The sequence below is a fragment of the Amblyomma mixtum genome, chromosome 1 (assembly GCF_055824585.1).
Source record: "Amblyomma mixtum isolate Tamu chromosome 1, ASM5582458v1, whole genome shotgun sequence".
NCBI lineage: Eukaryota > Metazoa > Arthropoda > Arachnida > Ixodida > Ixodidae > Amblyomma > Amblyomma mixtum.
In genome coordinates, this window is record NC_143012.1 from 205,824,278 (window position 1) to 205,841,273 (window position 16,996).

General features: G+C 46.4%; 1 protein-coding gene across 2 annotated transcripts; it reads right to left on the minus strand.

Moving 5' to 3' along the window:
- Nucleotides 1-1,338: 1,338 nt before the first annotated feature.
- Nucleotides 1,339-16,974, minus strand: LOC149370639 (uncharacterized). Of its 2 annotated transcripts, none has more exons than XM_089583860.1 (5): nucleotides 16,818-16,974; nucleotides 14,908-14,977; nucleotides 10,735-10,902; nucleotides 7,915-7,998; nucleotides 1,339-1,479 (listed from the first exon to the last, which is right to left on the minus strand). In XM_089583860.1, exons 1-5 carry the CDS (start codon nucleotides 16,883-16,885, stop codon nucleotides 1,375-1,377), a joined length of 495 nt encoding a protein of 164 aa, XP_089439986.1. In that variant the 5' UTR covers nucleotides 16,886-16,974; the 3' UTR covers nucleotides 1,339-1,374. The 2 variants fall into 2 exon arrangements, with proteins under 2 accessions (XP_089439986.1, XP_089439995.1); XM_089583869.1 differs by having other exon boundaries at nucleotides 16,768-16,961.
- Nucleotides 16,975-16,996: the final 22 nt, after the last annotated feature.

The window sequence follows — 16,996 nt, forward strand, 5'->3', positions numbered from 1 at the left end:
AAATACGTTCCACGTCGTTATGGACGACTCCCGGTTCTCGAACCACGTACGAGCTGCGCCCTCCAGCGAAAAGAACACGTGTTGAAGCTTCGAGTCTTCCGCCCATTTGTTGTACCGGGCCACGCGTTCAAATTTCTCCAGCCAGTCTTCCGGGTCTTCGCCTGGAGAACCTTGGAAGATCGGTGGCTCCCGAGGCTGCTGCAGCACAACAGAAGGTGAACTAATCGTCGTCTGCATGCCTATTTCGGGCTGGACGGTCGTCGACGATGGCGCTGAACGAACCGCTTGTGTTGAGCGAGACTCCAGAAGCCCAAACTCGGGTTGAAGGCCTTGGAGCCGGAGGCTACCGTGGTGTACAGGCGTCACCTCGATGGCAGATGACCCTCGAGGACTTGAATCCCTGCTTGCTGGGGGAGTCCGAGGCATGGAATGCGTTACCCAGCGCCCTCCACCAGATGTCACGGGTGGTACAGTACGTCCGGCTCGGTTGGACACTTCAATGTAGGTGACTGCAGCGGACGTCAGTAGCGGTCCCAAAAGCGGAGCATTCGCAGCCAGACACTTCGGCTTCTTCCTAAGGCCAGCTCGCGCGCGCATTCCGCGTTCTCGTGGGTCTAGTAGAACGACGACGATGAATGGACGGTGTCAATATTCTAGTCGAAGCCAAAAAGTAGAAATGGATTTGGGCAGGGCAAGATCACCAATGGTCATTAAGGGTAACTGTCCGGATTCCACGAGATGTCAAGCGAATCGAGGAGGCAGAAAATTAGATGGGTGGATAAGATAAGGAAGTTTGCAGGAGTAGGGCGGCCGCAGCTGCCACAGGACAGGGTTAATTGGAGAGACATGAGAGAGGCCTTTGTCCTGCAGTGGGCGTAGTCAGACTGATGATGATGACTGGAATGGTACAGCCGATATCAGGCAAACAGTGGATAACACGAACCAGCACTGGATAGCCAAAGTTAGAAATCCGTAGGCAACGAAGGTCCTTCCAGGACCAAGGTTCGCTAACATAATAAACCCGCCGCGGTGGCTCAGTGGTTATGGTGCTCGGCTGCTGACCCGAAAGACGCGGGTTCGATCCCGGCCGCGGCGGTTAAATTTCTTTGGAGGAGAAATTCTAGAGGCCCGTGTACTGTGCGATGTCAGTGCACGTTAAAGAACACCAGGTGGTCGAAATTTCCGGAGCCCTCCACTACGGCGTCTCTCATAGCCTGAGTCGCTTTGGGACCCCATAAACCAAACCAAACCAAACCACATTTCCAATACTGCGCCGATGTCTTGTGGTGAATAGATAGCGTCGCTTGAGAAAAAGGCACAGTATGTATACGGCGAATGTGATCAGAATGAATGTAGAATGATTCGTTGAGATATTTATTGCAAATACGGATGGCGAATTTGCTGATTGGTCATCCTGGAGCAGGTGAGGAATGTAAAGAAATGCGAGAGGTGAAATGCTCCGCATGCCTGTGCCATCATCTGCAAAATGACAAAAAGCAGGCAAGAGAAAGATGAATCAAGATAGCTGCGTTTATAACGCAATCGAAAGATACATTTCGACATGTTAAATCAACGCAAAAACACCTTCTCGCATCTGCTCTGCTTAGCAATGCACTCAGTCAATAATCTCGAAATGGCAGTTCCGACTCAGATAGTAACAACCAATTAGAGGGGCCCACCCGTGTGCGAATGGCTACCATAGAGGCTTCCGCACTCTATGGATGCTTTTATGACTGAAACTCAAGGCGTCGTACCTCAGAATTTCTCCATGGACGTAAACAAATAAAAAAAACACCCCTGAGCTAACATCTGATGTCAAAGGCAACGATTTGCTTATGAAAATGGGGCATAAGCACACAGCATAGCATGGCTGTGCAACACTGTAATAGTTATAGTATGCGAAGGTGAGCTGTCATTTATGCCTATTTATAACGTTTTATCAAAGGTTGCGCCATGTATTTTTAATTCGTGGTCCGAACTAGTCGACAGTTTGAAGCTTGAAGCGAAAATTTCCGTCCAAACCTTATTTAGATCATTGCCTTTGACGCGAGCAGGTTTAAGGAAGTAACTCTTTAAGCTCAGTCTGACAATATTTGCCATCTCGAAGCTTATTGCCCAAGAATTTTAAATCTGCCAGCAAGGGGCAAACGTTCATTTCCATAACTTGCTTGCAATTTACGCTATATTTTCCTTTCTTGTTTTTTACGAAGACGCTTGCTCTCAATACATTCGGCAGCATGCCAGCGGGGTCTGTAATGGGCTTCCCGCTTACTAGCAAATATATCCTCGGTTAACGTGCAGCGGAAAGTATATGCCCACACAATGCAAGAAACCTTCCTCTTCGAACTGGCAGAGAAATGCAAGAACATGTCTGTCTTAAGCTAGTTCGAGAAGTCTGCTTCGAACTCATTTTCAGTGGTGCAGTTTATATTGAGGGCATTAGTATACAAAGCTACGGTGGGTAGTGTCGGGAAGTCTGTGCAATATGTACCTGACTTGTGTGTTGGAAACACTTATTCCAGTGGCAGCTCATTCTATTTGCGGCAGCGTTCTGACGGACCACACGAGCTCTGTAAAAGTTGGTATAACAGAATAGTGCGCAAAGGTTTGAATGTTTGACAGCCACACTGGCAAGAGGCCAAAAGTTTTTTCTTTATCTTTTCTTTGCACCATATCTTTTCCAGAGCGAAGTTCTGTCTTTCAGGCATTCAAGCATGACAACAAAGACGGGGTAAGTTTCTGGGCGAGTTGGTTTCGATATTCCGTGACTACAGCGCAACGAACGGGACAAGAAGAAGGACACAGGCAGGGACACAACCTGCCTGCGTCCTTCTTCGTGTCCCGTTCGTTGCGCAGTAGTCATGGAATAACAAAGACGAATCGTGGGTGTGTGCTTGCGGCTGTGTGCGTACCGCCTTTTCATGCAGTACTGTCGACTTCAACGGATATCGACTTCAACGGATATCATGGCTTCGCCGGGTTATAGTTATCTGGGCATGTCGGAACTTAGCAACTATGCCGCCACCAACACACAGACACGGTTTAACTGTGTTCACTTCAACTTGCAGTCTGATAGAAATAAATATGCGAATTTAGAATGTTTCTTTCGCGAATTAGGAGTACTGTTTGATGTGGTAATGTTCTCTGAGACTTGGTTCAACACTGAGAACGATGTGTTTCGTATGCCTGGATACCGATCATATTTTATTAATCGCACTGACCGATTAGGTGGTGGTGTTTGTGCCCTGACCTCGAACAATATGAACTGCGAGCTGCAGCCAGAATTCTGTGTTGTCACACCAGACTGCGAAACACTGACGCTGAAGTCAGGGTCAACCATTTTCTGTGTTTGCTATCGTCCGCCATCTGGAGATACCTGCCAGTTTTTTTCATTTCTGGATTCTATCTTGGAGTACGTAAACGAGAACAAATACCACGTAATTCTAGGTGGGGACTTCAACGTAAACTGGCTTGGTGAAAACAGCGTAAAAGAAAACTTCGAAACCCAGTTAAACATTCAGCTATGCAAGAATGTAATAATGTCACCCACAAGAATAACAGTAACTTCACAGTCTGTGTTAGATCTATTCATCACAAATATTGATATATCCCGTGTGAAAGGCAGAGTCATAAATTACACGCTCAGCGATCATCTTCGAATCTTTATGTCTATTGAGCATATTGTTAACACCAACAGACACTCAAGACAACCTTTCCAGTACCGTGTAATCAACCCAGAAAAGCTGTCATCCTTTCGCACCCGCTTAACCGGCTTTAATTGGGCCGATGTACTTGAGATGAGAAACCCTGAAGAAGCTTACGATAAATTAATGGAAAAAATTACTGATGCCTATTACGACTGCTTTTCACTTGTTACACTAAAACGACCTAAAAAGGCTCGCAAGCCATGGGTTACCACCGACATGCTAAAGCTTATCAGAAAACGAGATCGACTGTATGCTAAGTTTCTGCAAGCCAGGAACCTTGACACATTAAAAATTTATAAATAGTACCGAAATTTTGTCAACCAAGAACTACGTGCAGCTAAAAGGAATTATCACGAAAATCTTTTCAACTACTCGACTGGCCGATCAGAGGACATATGGAGGATATTGAGTCTTTTGACCAGAGAGCCACCCGAAACAGTCTCGAAAGTAACCTTAGATAATGTAGAATTAACCGGAGTTGACCTAGCCAATGCTTTTAACGATTACTTCCTTTCTGTTGCACAGGCACGAAACACCACCACTAATTACAGTTACATGGAGCAAAGTACCGGCCACAGTATGTTTTTGAAGCCCGTCACTATTGATGAAGTTATTGCAGCGTCTGTATCGCTTAAAAATAGTAAGTCAAAAGATGCTCTTGGTCTTCAGATCACACCAGTTAAATATGTTATAGATGTAATAGCACCCTATTTGATGCACATTTTTAACGCCTGCCTGTCGTTCGGTCTGTTCCCGCGTAGCATGCAAACCTCAAGGGTTACCGTGATCTATAAAAAAGGAAACCGAGATGAATTATCAAATTATCGTCCTATTTCTATTCTTCCTGTCAATTCCAAAGGATTCGAAAAATAAATTCTGCAACGCTTGATGGCTTTTTCTGACAAATATAACAGTTTAACTCCGGCTCAGTACGGTTTCCGAAAAAATAAATCAACCGAGTTAGCTTTGCTTGCTCAAAAGGAGCTGATATTACAGAATTTCGAAAATAAATATATCGTGTTAGGCCTCTTTTTAGATTTCACGAAAGCCTTTGATCTCATCAATCACCGCATCCTGCTTAAAAAGATGGAATACTGCGGTTTTCGCGGCAAAGTTCTTTCTTTAATGTCTTCTTACTTACAGCATCGCACACAATTTGTCGATATTCATAGACAACGCTCAGCTATTAAACCAGTAGTTTCGGGTGTCCCTCAGGGGAGTATTTTAGGGCCCTTACTGTTTTTAATTTATGTCAATGAAATTGTTAATATTGACAAATCTGCTGACTATATTATATACGCCGACGACACAAGTGTGTTTTTTTTTCTGGAAAATCGAGCATCAATTTAGCCGATCGTGCAAAGAGGACACTGGGACATATAAATACTTGGGCGACGGAGAATGATTTAAAGATCAACGTTGCAAAGACAAAAGCAGTGATCTTTCATCCACGTCAAAAAGGTATTTCTATTCCATCCCTTGCAATAAACAACACTACAATTGAAGTGGTTCCCCATTTTAAAACACTAGGGGTCATTTTTTCAGAAAATATGTCTTGGGACGACCACATTACCTACCTCTCCGGGAAGCTCTCGCGTACGACTGGCTATTTGCGTCGCTACTGTTCATCTTTTCCTACATCAGTTAACGTATTGTTATACAATTCCCTTTTTTCCTCGGTTATGAATTATGGCGCGCTTGTCTGGGGAACCACAACGCTTGATAATATTAATAAACTTTTGCGTTTACAAAAACGTGCTATCCGCATTATTGCAAAAGTTCCTCGTTATTCACACACAGCCGAATTGTTTAAGAAATTTAGCATAATCAGTATAGAGTCTTTATATTCCTGGAGACTAATCCGTCACTACAAATCAGAAATAATTAAACACGACAATTCTTTAGCAGTGCTACCCGCACTTGCTGCGAACTATCCTGTGTATTGTACACGAAATCCGGAAAAATGGAAAGTTGATGTATGCCGCACAAATTTCGGGAAACAAATGTTGAAATATCGTCTGCCAGCTATCCTGAACGAACTCTTCGGTGATGATAACCGAGACGTCCTCAACTAATCGTTCAGGGATCTACGCAGCATGTTTCTGTAACAAAAGAATTGTACGTGGCGATAAAGTGAATTTCTTTGTTTTTGTTTGTGAAATAAGCACAGTTACAGAGATGTGTGTTATTTTGTTCTCGTTTTTTCTTCCCTTCACTTTCGTGCCGTGCATTTCTTATACTTAACCAGCTTTGTGCACTACAGTTTTTCATGATCCGGACACCTAAAGTTTTGTTTGCCTTTCGTTATCTCCATTTTTCGAATTTTTTAATTTTTTTATTTTGTGCGCCTTTCTGCCTAGTGGGCAGCTGCGTTTTCTGCAAATTCACTGCCTGTATTTTAAACATTCCGCGTATTCCACTGTATGCCTTGTAAGGGGCACGGACCTCGTCAAGCCACCTTTGGCGTTTTGTCCGTGCCCCTAAGCATCTCAGGATGTTTGAATAAATTGATTTGATTTGATTTGATTTGATTTGACACGAGTTTTCAGGCACCCTGTCAAACAGGTTTAAAAATGGTGCTGCTTATGGGACAGTTTCTTTCTCTTATTGAATAATGTAGACTTGTGTAGGTAAAAACCTGACACAAATGCTCCAAAAGGTCCAGCGCTGCAATGCACGACGCAAAAGCACAGATACAATACGTCTTCGATCGAAGGCGAAGCTAAAGGTCACTGAACAATCAATTTGCAGCGAGGGAACTCGCAGCACTTGTAATGATGCGTTTTAACATCAGTGTGGGTTTTCCAATGAAGACATTTCGGCTCCTCGCCACATCTCTCATACATATGTGGCGATTTTCCAGAAGTGACGCCATGCTGCGGTGGCGCCGCGAACTCCACCGACCGCGCAAACGCGCCTTTTTGCTTCGTTGCATGAATGTTTTCTCCTGGACAATAAGACGTTGTCCGAGTTTTGCTGTACTAATATATCTTACGAGTCCTGTTACGTGCACGTTTGTATGCTGACGAGATAGAAGAGGCGGTGAGCGTCACTGCGAGAGTTTTGTGGAGCTATCAATACTGAGAAAACATGGGGACAGCAAGTTTGTACGCTTTGTAGTGGAGCGCGTGCAGGACCATGACTGCGCAGTTCTCATCAAGCACCGAATCTCTACTTCTAAAGAGGTATTTGTGAGGAGCTATGTAAATACGAGTGGCTATTCGTTAACAACCATCGCTGATCAAACACGGCTAACGAGTGCATGATGAGGTTTGTTCATGAATGTCTCTGTAGTGGCAGGCCTTATTACGGCTTGCGTGTATGGTGATTAGTTATGCACGGAAAGGAGGGGGCGGGGTGGGGGTGGGGGTTGATGTAATATTTTACTCGAACTCCTCATGCCTTCGCTGTGACTGGAAGCATGCACTAGCTCTGACGGGTGGATGGTAAGTACCGAATAGAATCGGATGAAAATATTGTAGCATAACGGCTTTACATTCGTTACGTGCTTTGCATTCACTGCTCACAAACATAGAGCGCGAAGCGTGGTTACCCCGAGAAGATAATGCGCGGTGAAGGAGATAACGTATTGTTTTCGCTTTACCCTTGTGCGCACGACAAAATAATCAATATTCATATGAAGAAGTAGAACGTGGCGATAAAATTTGTGAGCACGAAAAAACGGTAAGTAAAGGCAGCTTTAGCAGTTAAAACTCATGAGGCAGTAAGAACGTTTCTAACTGATTTTCTGTGCAACCAGCATGACAGTCGCTGTGTCTTGCTTACCTAAAGTGCTAAATTTAAAAAAAAATTGCTTCTATTTTCGTCGTTAGCCCGCTGCGTAAGTCTCCAACATCGTTGTTATGGTTTAAATTTCTCTCCAAGGTGCGCCTCCACCGTCCACCGCTCGGAATTCACGGCCGCCGTTTTCACAGGCCAGACAGCGATTTCTTCCTTATATCGGGTTTAGTCCGTTTACACCGCCCAGCAACGATAGACTGACTCACACTAGGTATCCACCATTGGCAAACAAGCGCGAGCATATTTTGAAATTGTAGAGCGCATGATTCTACCCATGCTCCGCTGAAAAGCAGTACTCAGTAGCGCCGCCATACTGAATAAACTGAGGCGCCCCCACTAGGTCGTGAAAATCGCCAGTTATGGATCGTAAGGTGTCAAGGTAACAAACGTGCAAGGTAGCACTCACCGAGGTGAACTGCGGACCATTACTGATGCCGGCTGTTCCTGAGACTAGGTACCCGCAACCGACAGTGAGGTGAAAAATACGGACCTGAAAATCGAACAGTAAAACAATATTAAAAGCACACAGAGACTCGGCAAGTGACGGGAACAGGAACGCTGAAACGAAAAGGCTTCTGGCACTCTGAGATGAGTGCGTACCATGACACTTTTGTCTGAATTGTTTGAGCTTAGTGCAATTTATCGAATCTATCTCAAGTTTTCTCAGTGTCTTTGCTGGTTTAAAAGTTGTGCTACCGGTTGAGGGCAAATAAAACAAGTTCATTCAAGTGCAAAATTTCTTTACTAAACTAACCTGCGCAGGAAATTATGTAAGGTTTAATTTTGTCATTTGGGGTACGAGGTGGCGCAAAAAGTCTTCTGCGTAGAGACTCACTCGCGCCTGAGGCTGACAAAACTTTGTGCATAAAGGTAGGGAATTGAGGCAAGTTAGGCATAGCGTGCCGCAGGCCGTGGAGACCTTGGCGACGCCGGCCTATTGGACGGCCTTGGACTGAATGCCGGGGTCATCGCTGGATTTTAGCTTATCCCATGCTTCTTTAGAGGGATCAGGCAACAGTTCTGAGGGAGGCTTTCAGACTTTACACGCAGAGATGATATGGTCGAAGTTATCTTTCTCCCCACAAAAGTGGCAGGAGGGATTGATATCCTTATTTATGCATTTAGATATGTAGTTTGGTTTGGGGAGGGTCTCCGTCTGTAGTTGTCTCTACATAACCTGTTGTTGTCTGGTCAGACTTTTATGGGGTTTTGGGAGTATTCTTCTTATTTCTATATAATCTTCAGCGAGTTCATGGTATATGAGTGGCTCACCGAAATGTTCCGGTTCCTGACTTTGCACCACCGCTTAGTCGACTAATTCTCGAACGTGTTGATGGGGCAGCTCATTTCCTGGATTCTCCGCGTGAGCTGGGGTCCATGTCAGTTTAATACCTCTCGAGCGATTCGAAGTCGGCGATCAGCAAGTTCGCAAGTTGCTGATCGCAAGTTGCGGGATCAGTAACTTCGCAAGTTGCTGATCCCGCCGGTCCCGCCGCACAAATACTAAAAGAAACACTCGCAATTCCGAGCGTGCGAGAAAGCTAGCGGACAGTCGGTCGTTTGGCAGGCTATTCGCTCAGATGTTTGTTCTCTGGAAATGATACCAATGAATGCTACATGACCTACCAATGTTCACCATTGAGAGTATACAGTACAAAGTGTGGGTGAGACCCTTTGCAGGGATAGTATAAACAATACATTCTGGAACATAGCCTTCTCCCCCTCGCCTGCGGCGAACAAGAGAGAACTAGAGCTGCACCGGACTCCGCTGCTCCCATGCGTATAGTTACTTCCACCCTGACCTGATTCACACGTCCACCAAGGGCCCATTCTAGAATGCCTGTCCACATTTTTTTTTTTGCACCCATATATAGGCAGCATTGTTCTTAGGTAGCACGTGACTGCCTGAGTTTTCGCGGGCGACACACCGCGAGGCCACCACTGACGCCATACTCCTTATCCAGCTCTCAGGCTGAAAGTACATCCAGTTCTTTTGCGATTAATTCCTTGGGTACTGAACATAATACTGAAGGCAAACTGAAGAGTTCCCTCGGTATGGGGACTGTCTGAAACCTTGCTCGGCATCTGGCATGCAACGGTAATCGAGCGCAGTAACTCTGACCACAGGGTCTTCTAAGTACGGCAAAGAGTCTCGGAACTTCTTGAACACATCAAAGGCGAACTTTTCGTTGACATCCACTGAAATTTCTGCAGACGTGTCCAAAAGTTACACCTGCGCGGAAGCGGGGAAAGCTGCCGTGAAACTTTGCCTGCTAGACAAACCAAAGCGTGGCTAGATAACACGCTATCTAGCAGGTGTTACCTATTGCATTGTTGGGCGGTATTTGCTGGACGGGCCTATTACTTCTTCACTACCGCTGGGACAAATGGTAAAAAAATGCGTGCGTGCGTGTGTGCGTGCGGTATCGCTCCTCTACTGAGTGACTCTAGGCAACTCTTGTGCTCGTAGTCCACTCTGGGTGGTAATGTAAAGAAGGCGCAAAATATTCCTCTTGCTTCCACCAGCGGCAGCAGTGCGGTATTTATAGAAGGTGACGCTCACCGATGCTCTGTAAGTACTGTTCGAGGCACACTCAAGACACAGGAAAATGTGTTTTTAATTTTCTCAGACAATTACAAGTGGTTTTTTTCCCTTGCTTAGAAACACATTCATTATTGGCCCCCCATGCTTCAACATTCTGTTTATGAACAATGAATTTTAATGCCCGCTTATTCACCCCTCGTGTTTCCACGTCGACGGGAAACAGTATCCTGACTAAATTTTCTTCCGCGTGAAATTTATCTCTAATTATAGAAACCGGTCCCATTCACCGCGCGAATATTGAGGTGTGACGCAAATGAAGGAAAGCTGAAGCCAGGCAAATTAGATCTGTTTCCAATGACGCCATACTCGCCTTGACTTTCGCAGCTGCAGACTTTGCTGTAGATATTACATTCAGTTCAATCAATTGTTCACTTTCGTCCTTCCTAGCAACCTTACCGAAGCCTTTTTAAAATTAATTTACAGGGGCTGAGCTTTAACGATGGATAATTATTTCCTTTGAAAGCCTACAGGTCACTCGAGGACAGAACACCTGTCGCAATTACTTCCCTGCGAAGGGTGATAAATTCGGGAAATTAGTATAATGCTTCGGTCCGGATTGAAAACTGCTGCAGTTCCCTACACGGTGAATATATATGAGGGACATGATCTGTGGCTACTCACAGGCAATTCTCGATGAAATGTATATCGGGCTTCCAAGCTTGTAATGCAGCGAAAAAGCGTTCCGGCGATGACGATGATGGCGACGAAGGCACATTGGTACATGATATGATGATGCCAACTGTCTTCCGGGAAGGCGAAACAGGCGGCCCAGACAAGAGCGCCCAGTACCTGTAGATGGGACGCATCATACGCGCTGATCCACGCACCCCAGACACGTACCAGGAGCGACGCAGAAGCTGCTGAACGCCCTAGCGGCGTCTGTTAGAACCGATCAGCACAGTGAGCGTCGACTACCGCCGGGGAACGTGCCGGGGCCCTTTGCACGAAGCAAGTGATGAAGGTTACTATTTTGCCGAAGTAAAATTGAAATGCAGTTTGCTAGACGCCGCACCCTGTTGTCTATATATTAACAAGCTTACCCTGTTGGTTCGAGACAAATAAATAAAACGGGGAAAGCGTCGGGGTTATCCAGAACAGAGTTCCGGGTGGGTGTACCTAGACCTCACCGCCACGGTATGCCTTAAAAAGTCTATGTGTAGCGTCGGCGCATTAAACTTCCCATACCGCGGCAAAATCTCCGTTGGGTAGGAAATCTGCCGACTCAGACGGCGCACGGCGCCGCGAACCACTGCAGCCTTCCGAGCCCGCGACATAACACGCGGAGGAGGTCAACATTGCGTTGGCTGCATCTGATTCCAATTCAAAAACAATTATTTCCGACTCACGAGGGGCCTGTCGGAACGTCGAGCAGGGCTGGGTACCGTACCTAGCCTACCGCATTCTCCAAAACAGCGGCTACACCGGGGACCCCGCTCACCGGCGTATCGTTTGGGCTCCTGCTCACATGGGCCTTGAGGGAAATGAGGCAGCTGACGCCGCCGCCCACGCGCTCTCTCACCGGACATTCCCCTCCGACACTGACGATCAGAAACTCGAATTTACTCCAGCTTACACTTTCAAAGACATTGTTTTACTTTACCAATCTGGCCACGGTCTTTATCCCCGCCCGTGTAAAGGTCTCTCAAGGGCGGAGGAGCGGCTTCTGCTTCGCCTGTATACTAATACTTAGCTCTGCCCGGCAGCTCTCAAACACTTCGACCCTTCTTTCTCTGGCAGCTGTCCGCTCTGAGCGGAGAAGTCTTCGGACATCTACCACATGGTGTGGGCCTGCCCCCCCAACCCAACCCGGGAGGACTGGGAGGCGACCCTGCTCGGCTGCTCTGACCTGCAGGCCCAACGAGCGTTGGTCGCGCGGGCCCGGGCGGCGGCCAACGTCACTGGGGTCCGGAACTAGGGACCTCCATCTAGTACTTGTAAGGGCTGGGCCCCTCTGGGCCAACTCATGCATAACCTCTAAGTGTACCTGTATATAAATGTCTTCCACCACTACCACCAGCCAGTTGTCTGCAGCATGTACCGACCTAGAGCGTAGTAGACTTGTCGGCAAGCGGAGCTATTGTACTCGCTGGCTCCCTTGTCCCTCGGTGTCGGTAATAATAAGAACTCCACTCTTCGTCCTAAAAAGCGCTGTCCTATGACTAGCCAGTTATACGCAACCTGGTCGCCTATTCTCCCCCCCAGAACCACCTGGTTTTCTCCCCTCTGGCGTGTTTCGAATCACAGTGTGCTCGTATATAATTATACCAATCAGTGCCACTGGATATCACTGTACAAGGCATTCTCGAGAGCACAAAGTAATTGACATTCTTCCTGACTAACAGACGTTTTCAGCTACAGCTTTTACCCCAAGTCTCACCGGCCTTTTGAAGCGGAGCCGGAGAATATCCAACTTCAGCATTCCGCCTCGCCAGTCACACTGGCACAGCACTTATGTGCGGTTGCAGTTCGCGAGTTCATATTATACATGTCGAGATGTACGCCACGCACAATACGCCGCTCAGCACGCACGCTACTGTATTGCGGTGGATGTGTAATCGATCACGCAGATTCTACCGATACCTTGCAACGGAATAAAAATATGGTGCCAAGCGCAAGAGCGGGGTTAAAGTGCAGTGCCGGAGTACCAGTCGGCAATACCGCGGTGGACAACTTGGCTGGCCGCTGCCATGTCAACCCTCCGTAGACCGGGTCACCACAGCGAGCCACAAACGTTCATGACGGCAGTTGCTACAAGGTACCTCTTCGTCGTTCACGCAGAGTTCCCTCTAATACACTGAGTAAACAATTTTAACTATATATCAGCTAACTAAATCAATTAATTTCGAATAAGAATACAAAAACTCTTGACCTTCGTCCAATAGAAACGTTTGCGGTGCCAAGTCTCTCCACAAACTGTGGCAAACTAACAAGGAAATTTTGCATTCCATTTTACTTCAATCCGAGTTCTGTAGATCCAGAAATATCATCTACTGCAAAAGCCAAAGGTAAAGCGTATGAATGGACTTGGACGATTATCCAGTGAATAGATTTAATCAGTTCACCGGTTTTGTTTCAGCTTCAAAGCGTGCTTTTTGTTGTCATTTAGAGGGTTGGAATGATGATGTGGAATATGCTGGTTGTTTGTCTTTCTAGGCTGGATATGGGTTCCTGATGTAGCAGGAGTGTTCTTTATGGCATATGCTGCTTCGTTAGGTTCACTCGTGATATCCTTGTAGGGTATACTGTGGCATCCATGTCAGACTTTCTTGTATTAAGTACGTACTAAGAAGATGAATTTTTCTCTGTTTGTTCGCTGGGCAGTGAATGCTAAGGAGGCTTCGGTTTGAATTGTTCGGATGAATCAATGTCTTAAGGTGTTTTGAAAGACGGAGATCTGTGCTGTATTCACGTATATGTACTTTGTTTATACAGATGCATGCTTAAGCGGACACGTACAGATTGTGATTACTATCTGATGAAAGAATAAATTACAATTAAAACTATCAACCACAGGACACATTTCGACATTCGCAGAAACTACATCGCAGGCCATGATGCTTGTGGTCGCTGTAGGTATTGCTTTCCATTTTGTGGGGGTGTTTCCGATCACATTTGCACTATTCGAGTACAGCGCCTCGGATGAGACGCAAAGTCGCGATTCAGGAAGATCATCTGCCTAGAAGCTCGAAGCTAATTGCTAGCCATCGTGTGTCTTGCCTTGAGGTACACTGGTGATTGTAGATGCGAACTAATTTTGTGTTCGCAGTCGATGTAAGGTTTGACGAATGGTACGGCAAAACAGTGCTGACGGACGGGACGGAAGAAGACGAAACAGACACATGCGCTGAACATACAACAGATGAGCGGAGGCAACAGGCAGAAAGGAAAGTGCCCGATGTACAAGAAATGAATTCAAGGAGAGGGCTGAGTCGGGCTGGTTGGTTCATGTCGAATGGTACGGCAAAACTGCGCAGACGGACGGGGCGGAAGAAGACGAGACAAACACATGCGTACCATTCAACATGAACCAACCAGCCCGACTCAGCCCTCTCCTTGAATTCATTTCTTGTACATCGGGCACTTTCCTTTCCGCCTATTGCCTCCGCTCATCTGTTGTATGTTCAGCGCATGTGTCTGTCTCGTCTTCTTCCGTCCCGTCCGTCAGCGCTGTTTTGCCGTACCATTCAACATAAACCAACCAGCCCGACTCAGCCCTCTCTTTGAAGGTTTGACGCCGTGCCCACCAGACACAGACAGCAGTCAAGGCTAATGGAATACTCCGTTAAACGTAGACCCTTCAGCTTTGAGCTGCATTCAGGAAGCGACTCTTCTGGACGGCTGGATGGCTACAGCAGTTTCATTGGCGAGAAGAGGCCGATCACCCGCTTAATAAGTGAAGTGAATTCCTTGCAAAAAAAAAAGGAACTAGGAGCACCCTGCTCGTACAAGGGAGAGAACGCTCTGCATTGACATAGGGTTTCCACACTTTCCGTCGCCTGTTCTCGACCATTTTGTCATTATAGCTGCGCTCACATTGACGGTGAATTCAGGACGCTTTCATGACCGGGTAAGCAGCTAGTACGCCCCCAAAGAGAGCTTCTCATCCTGTGTAAGAAGCAAGCTAATTTCCTCCGCATTTCTTCGCAAAACGCAGTCCGGTAGCGACGGAGGCGCTGTGGTGTCTCTGGCATGCAGTGGGATGCAGCCCGTACCCACCTGCGCGAAGTAAATGGGTTGCTTTTCCTTCACTATGCAGTCTCCACGTTCATCATGCGTGTTGCTCTGTGAACTCACCAACTCTCCGATGAAATAGGATGCGTCAAGGCTGACCAGCAGCCATGTCTTGGTGTTGTCCATGGTTAACCTGCGCATATATCCCATAAATACGAGGGGGTGCTGAGAAGTTCCTGGCTTTGCACAGAAAGAATGTAGCCAGAGTTTTGAAAGTGCCCATTTATTCAACATATTCCCCCCTGAGTCTGATGCAATTATTGCATCGTTCTTTCTGCTTTTCTAGTCCATTTTAAAAAAAAATTATGTGACAGGTCGTCAATCCAGCCTTCAGCAGCAAGTTTGACGTCAGCAATGTCGTCGAAATGACGACCCTTCAGATGTTTCTTCAAGTTTGGATACAGATGGTAGTCAGAAGGGGCCAGGTGAAATGAATACAGGGGATGGTGGACCAATTGGAAACCCAGGGCCTACAGTTTGCCAGTCAACACTTTGAAAAAATGCGCAGATGCATTGTCCTGCAACAAAAGGATTCCTTTGCTCAGCTTTCTCCGGCGTTTTTCTTCTTAATTGCCTCTTTCAGCTTGTCAAGGAGGCCGGCATAATATTCTCCGCTTATACTACAGCCCTGAGGTAGGTAGTCTACCAATAGAACTCCATCTTTGCCCCAAAAAATGGACGCCATGACTTTTTTTGACTATTTCTGGGCGCAGAATTTCTTCGGTCGCGGGGACCCACTGTGGCGCCATTCCTCTGACTGTTCCTTGGTTCCTGGATCATAAATGTGGAACCATGTTTCATCCTCAGTCAGTAATCTATTCAAAAAGTCTTTTGTAGTATCAAAATGGGTCAAAACAGCTCTGGATGCCTCAACTCGAGCCTCCTTCTGTTCACTGTTCAAACATTTCGACACCCACTTCGCTGAAAGCATGCGCATGTCTAGGATATCTGTAATAATAAAACCAACGCGCTCACGGGAGATGTCCAGTATCTAGGCTATCTCTCTGGCGGATATTAGCCGACCCTCAAGGATCAGCTTACGGAGAGAATCATTTGTTGCCGGCTCTGTTGAGGTTGTGGGGCCCCCACTACATGGCTCATCTTCAACAGTGAAATGCCCAGTCTTGAAACGAGCAGCGCAGGTTTTGACAGTGCTGTAGAAGGGAAACTTCTCCCCTAGTATTTGTGACATCTGACTGTGAATGTCCTTTGCAGACTTTCCCTATAGAAACAAAAACTTCATCACGACCCGTAACTCCACAGGCGTGAAACATGCTTGTGCCTCTGCCATCTCACGTTCTACCAGAAATTAAAAATAGTTACAAAAACAAGAAACATCTGATACTTGCGCAGTTACATAAAAAGATATCATGCTTTTTATGGTACCCAACTAATATTTCAGTTCGACATGAAAGGGGGCAAAGCCAGGAACTTTTCAGCATCCCCTCGTACAATCATGAACAGCGTAGTATTGTAGGCACCAATAAGAGGGAGAAGTGAAATTCATTGAAGCGGTACGACACAATCTCTCAGTCGGGGAAGGGGGCAATGAAGTCTGAAAGCTCGGTGCAGCAGAAGTGATTATGAGAACAATAATAACCTGACGATAAATAAATTGAGCACAAATGACAAGGGGAAGCATGAAAATGGAAACGGAACCAATGAGCTTGGCGGTGGATGCAAGAATTTTCGTTTGCAAATGATTAACTTATGAAATAAAGCTTGAGTTAAAGTCAAAAACAACAAATCATTGAATACTTGGTTCAAACTTGAGACTGTAAGTGTCTAGAGGAATTGTTGGCTTACGTGTGTGTAACGCCGGGACTCCATAAAAAGAAATAAGAGCACTTTTGTGGGTTTAATTGAACACGATACGTGGTACACCATACACATATGGAATTTAAATTTAAAACATTTGAATACCTTGTTCATGATTCGCGACTGGTCTCACCAGGATGGTGGGGTGGTCTTACCAGGGTGCTAGGGTGGTAAGGCCAGGGCGGTCGGCCAAGGGTTCCCGTACCCGGTCGTTGGTGGCCATGTATAAGCGCGACGTAAAAGCGCTGCAGAGGGCTTCCGGCCAGTTCCTCCACCGCGATGAGTGAGCCAGGCGCAGTTGCTAAACGCACCGCCCGAACAGAGGCTCAGCTAT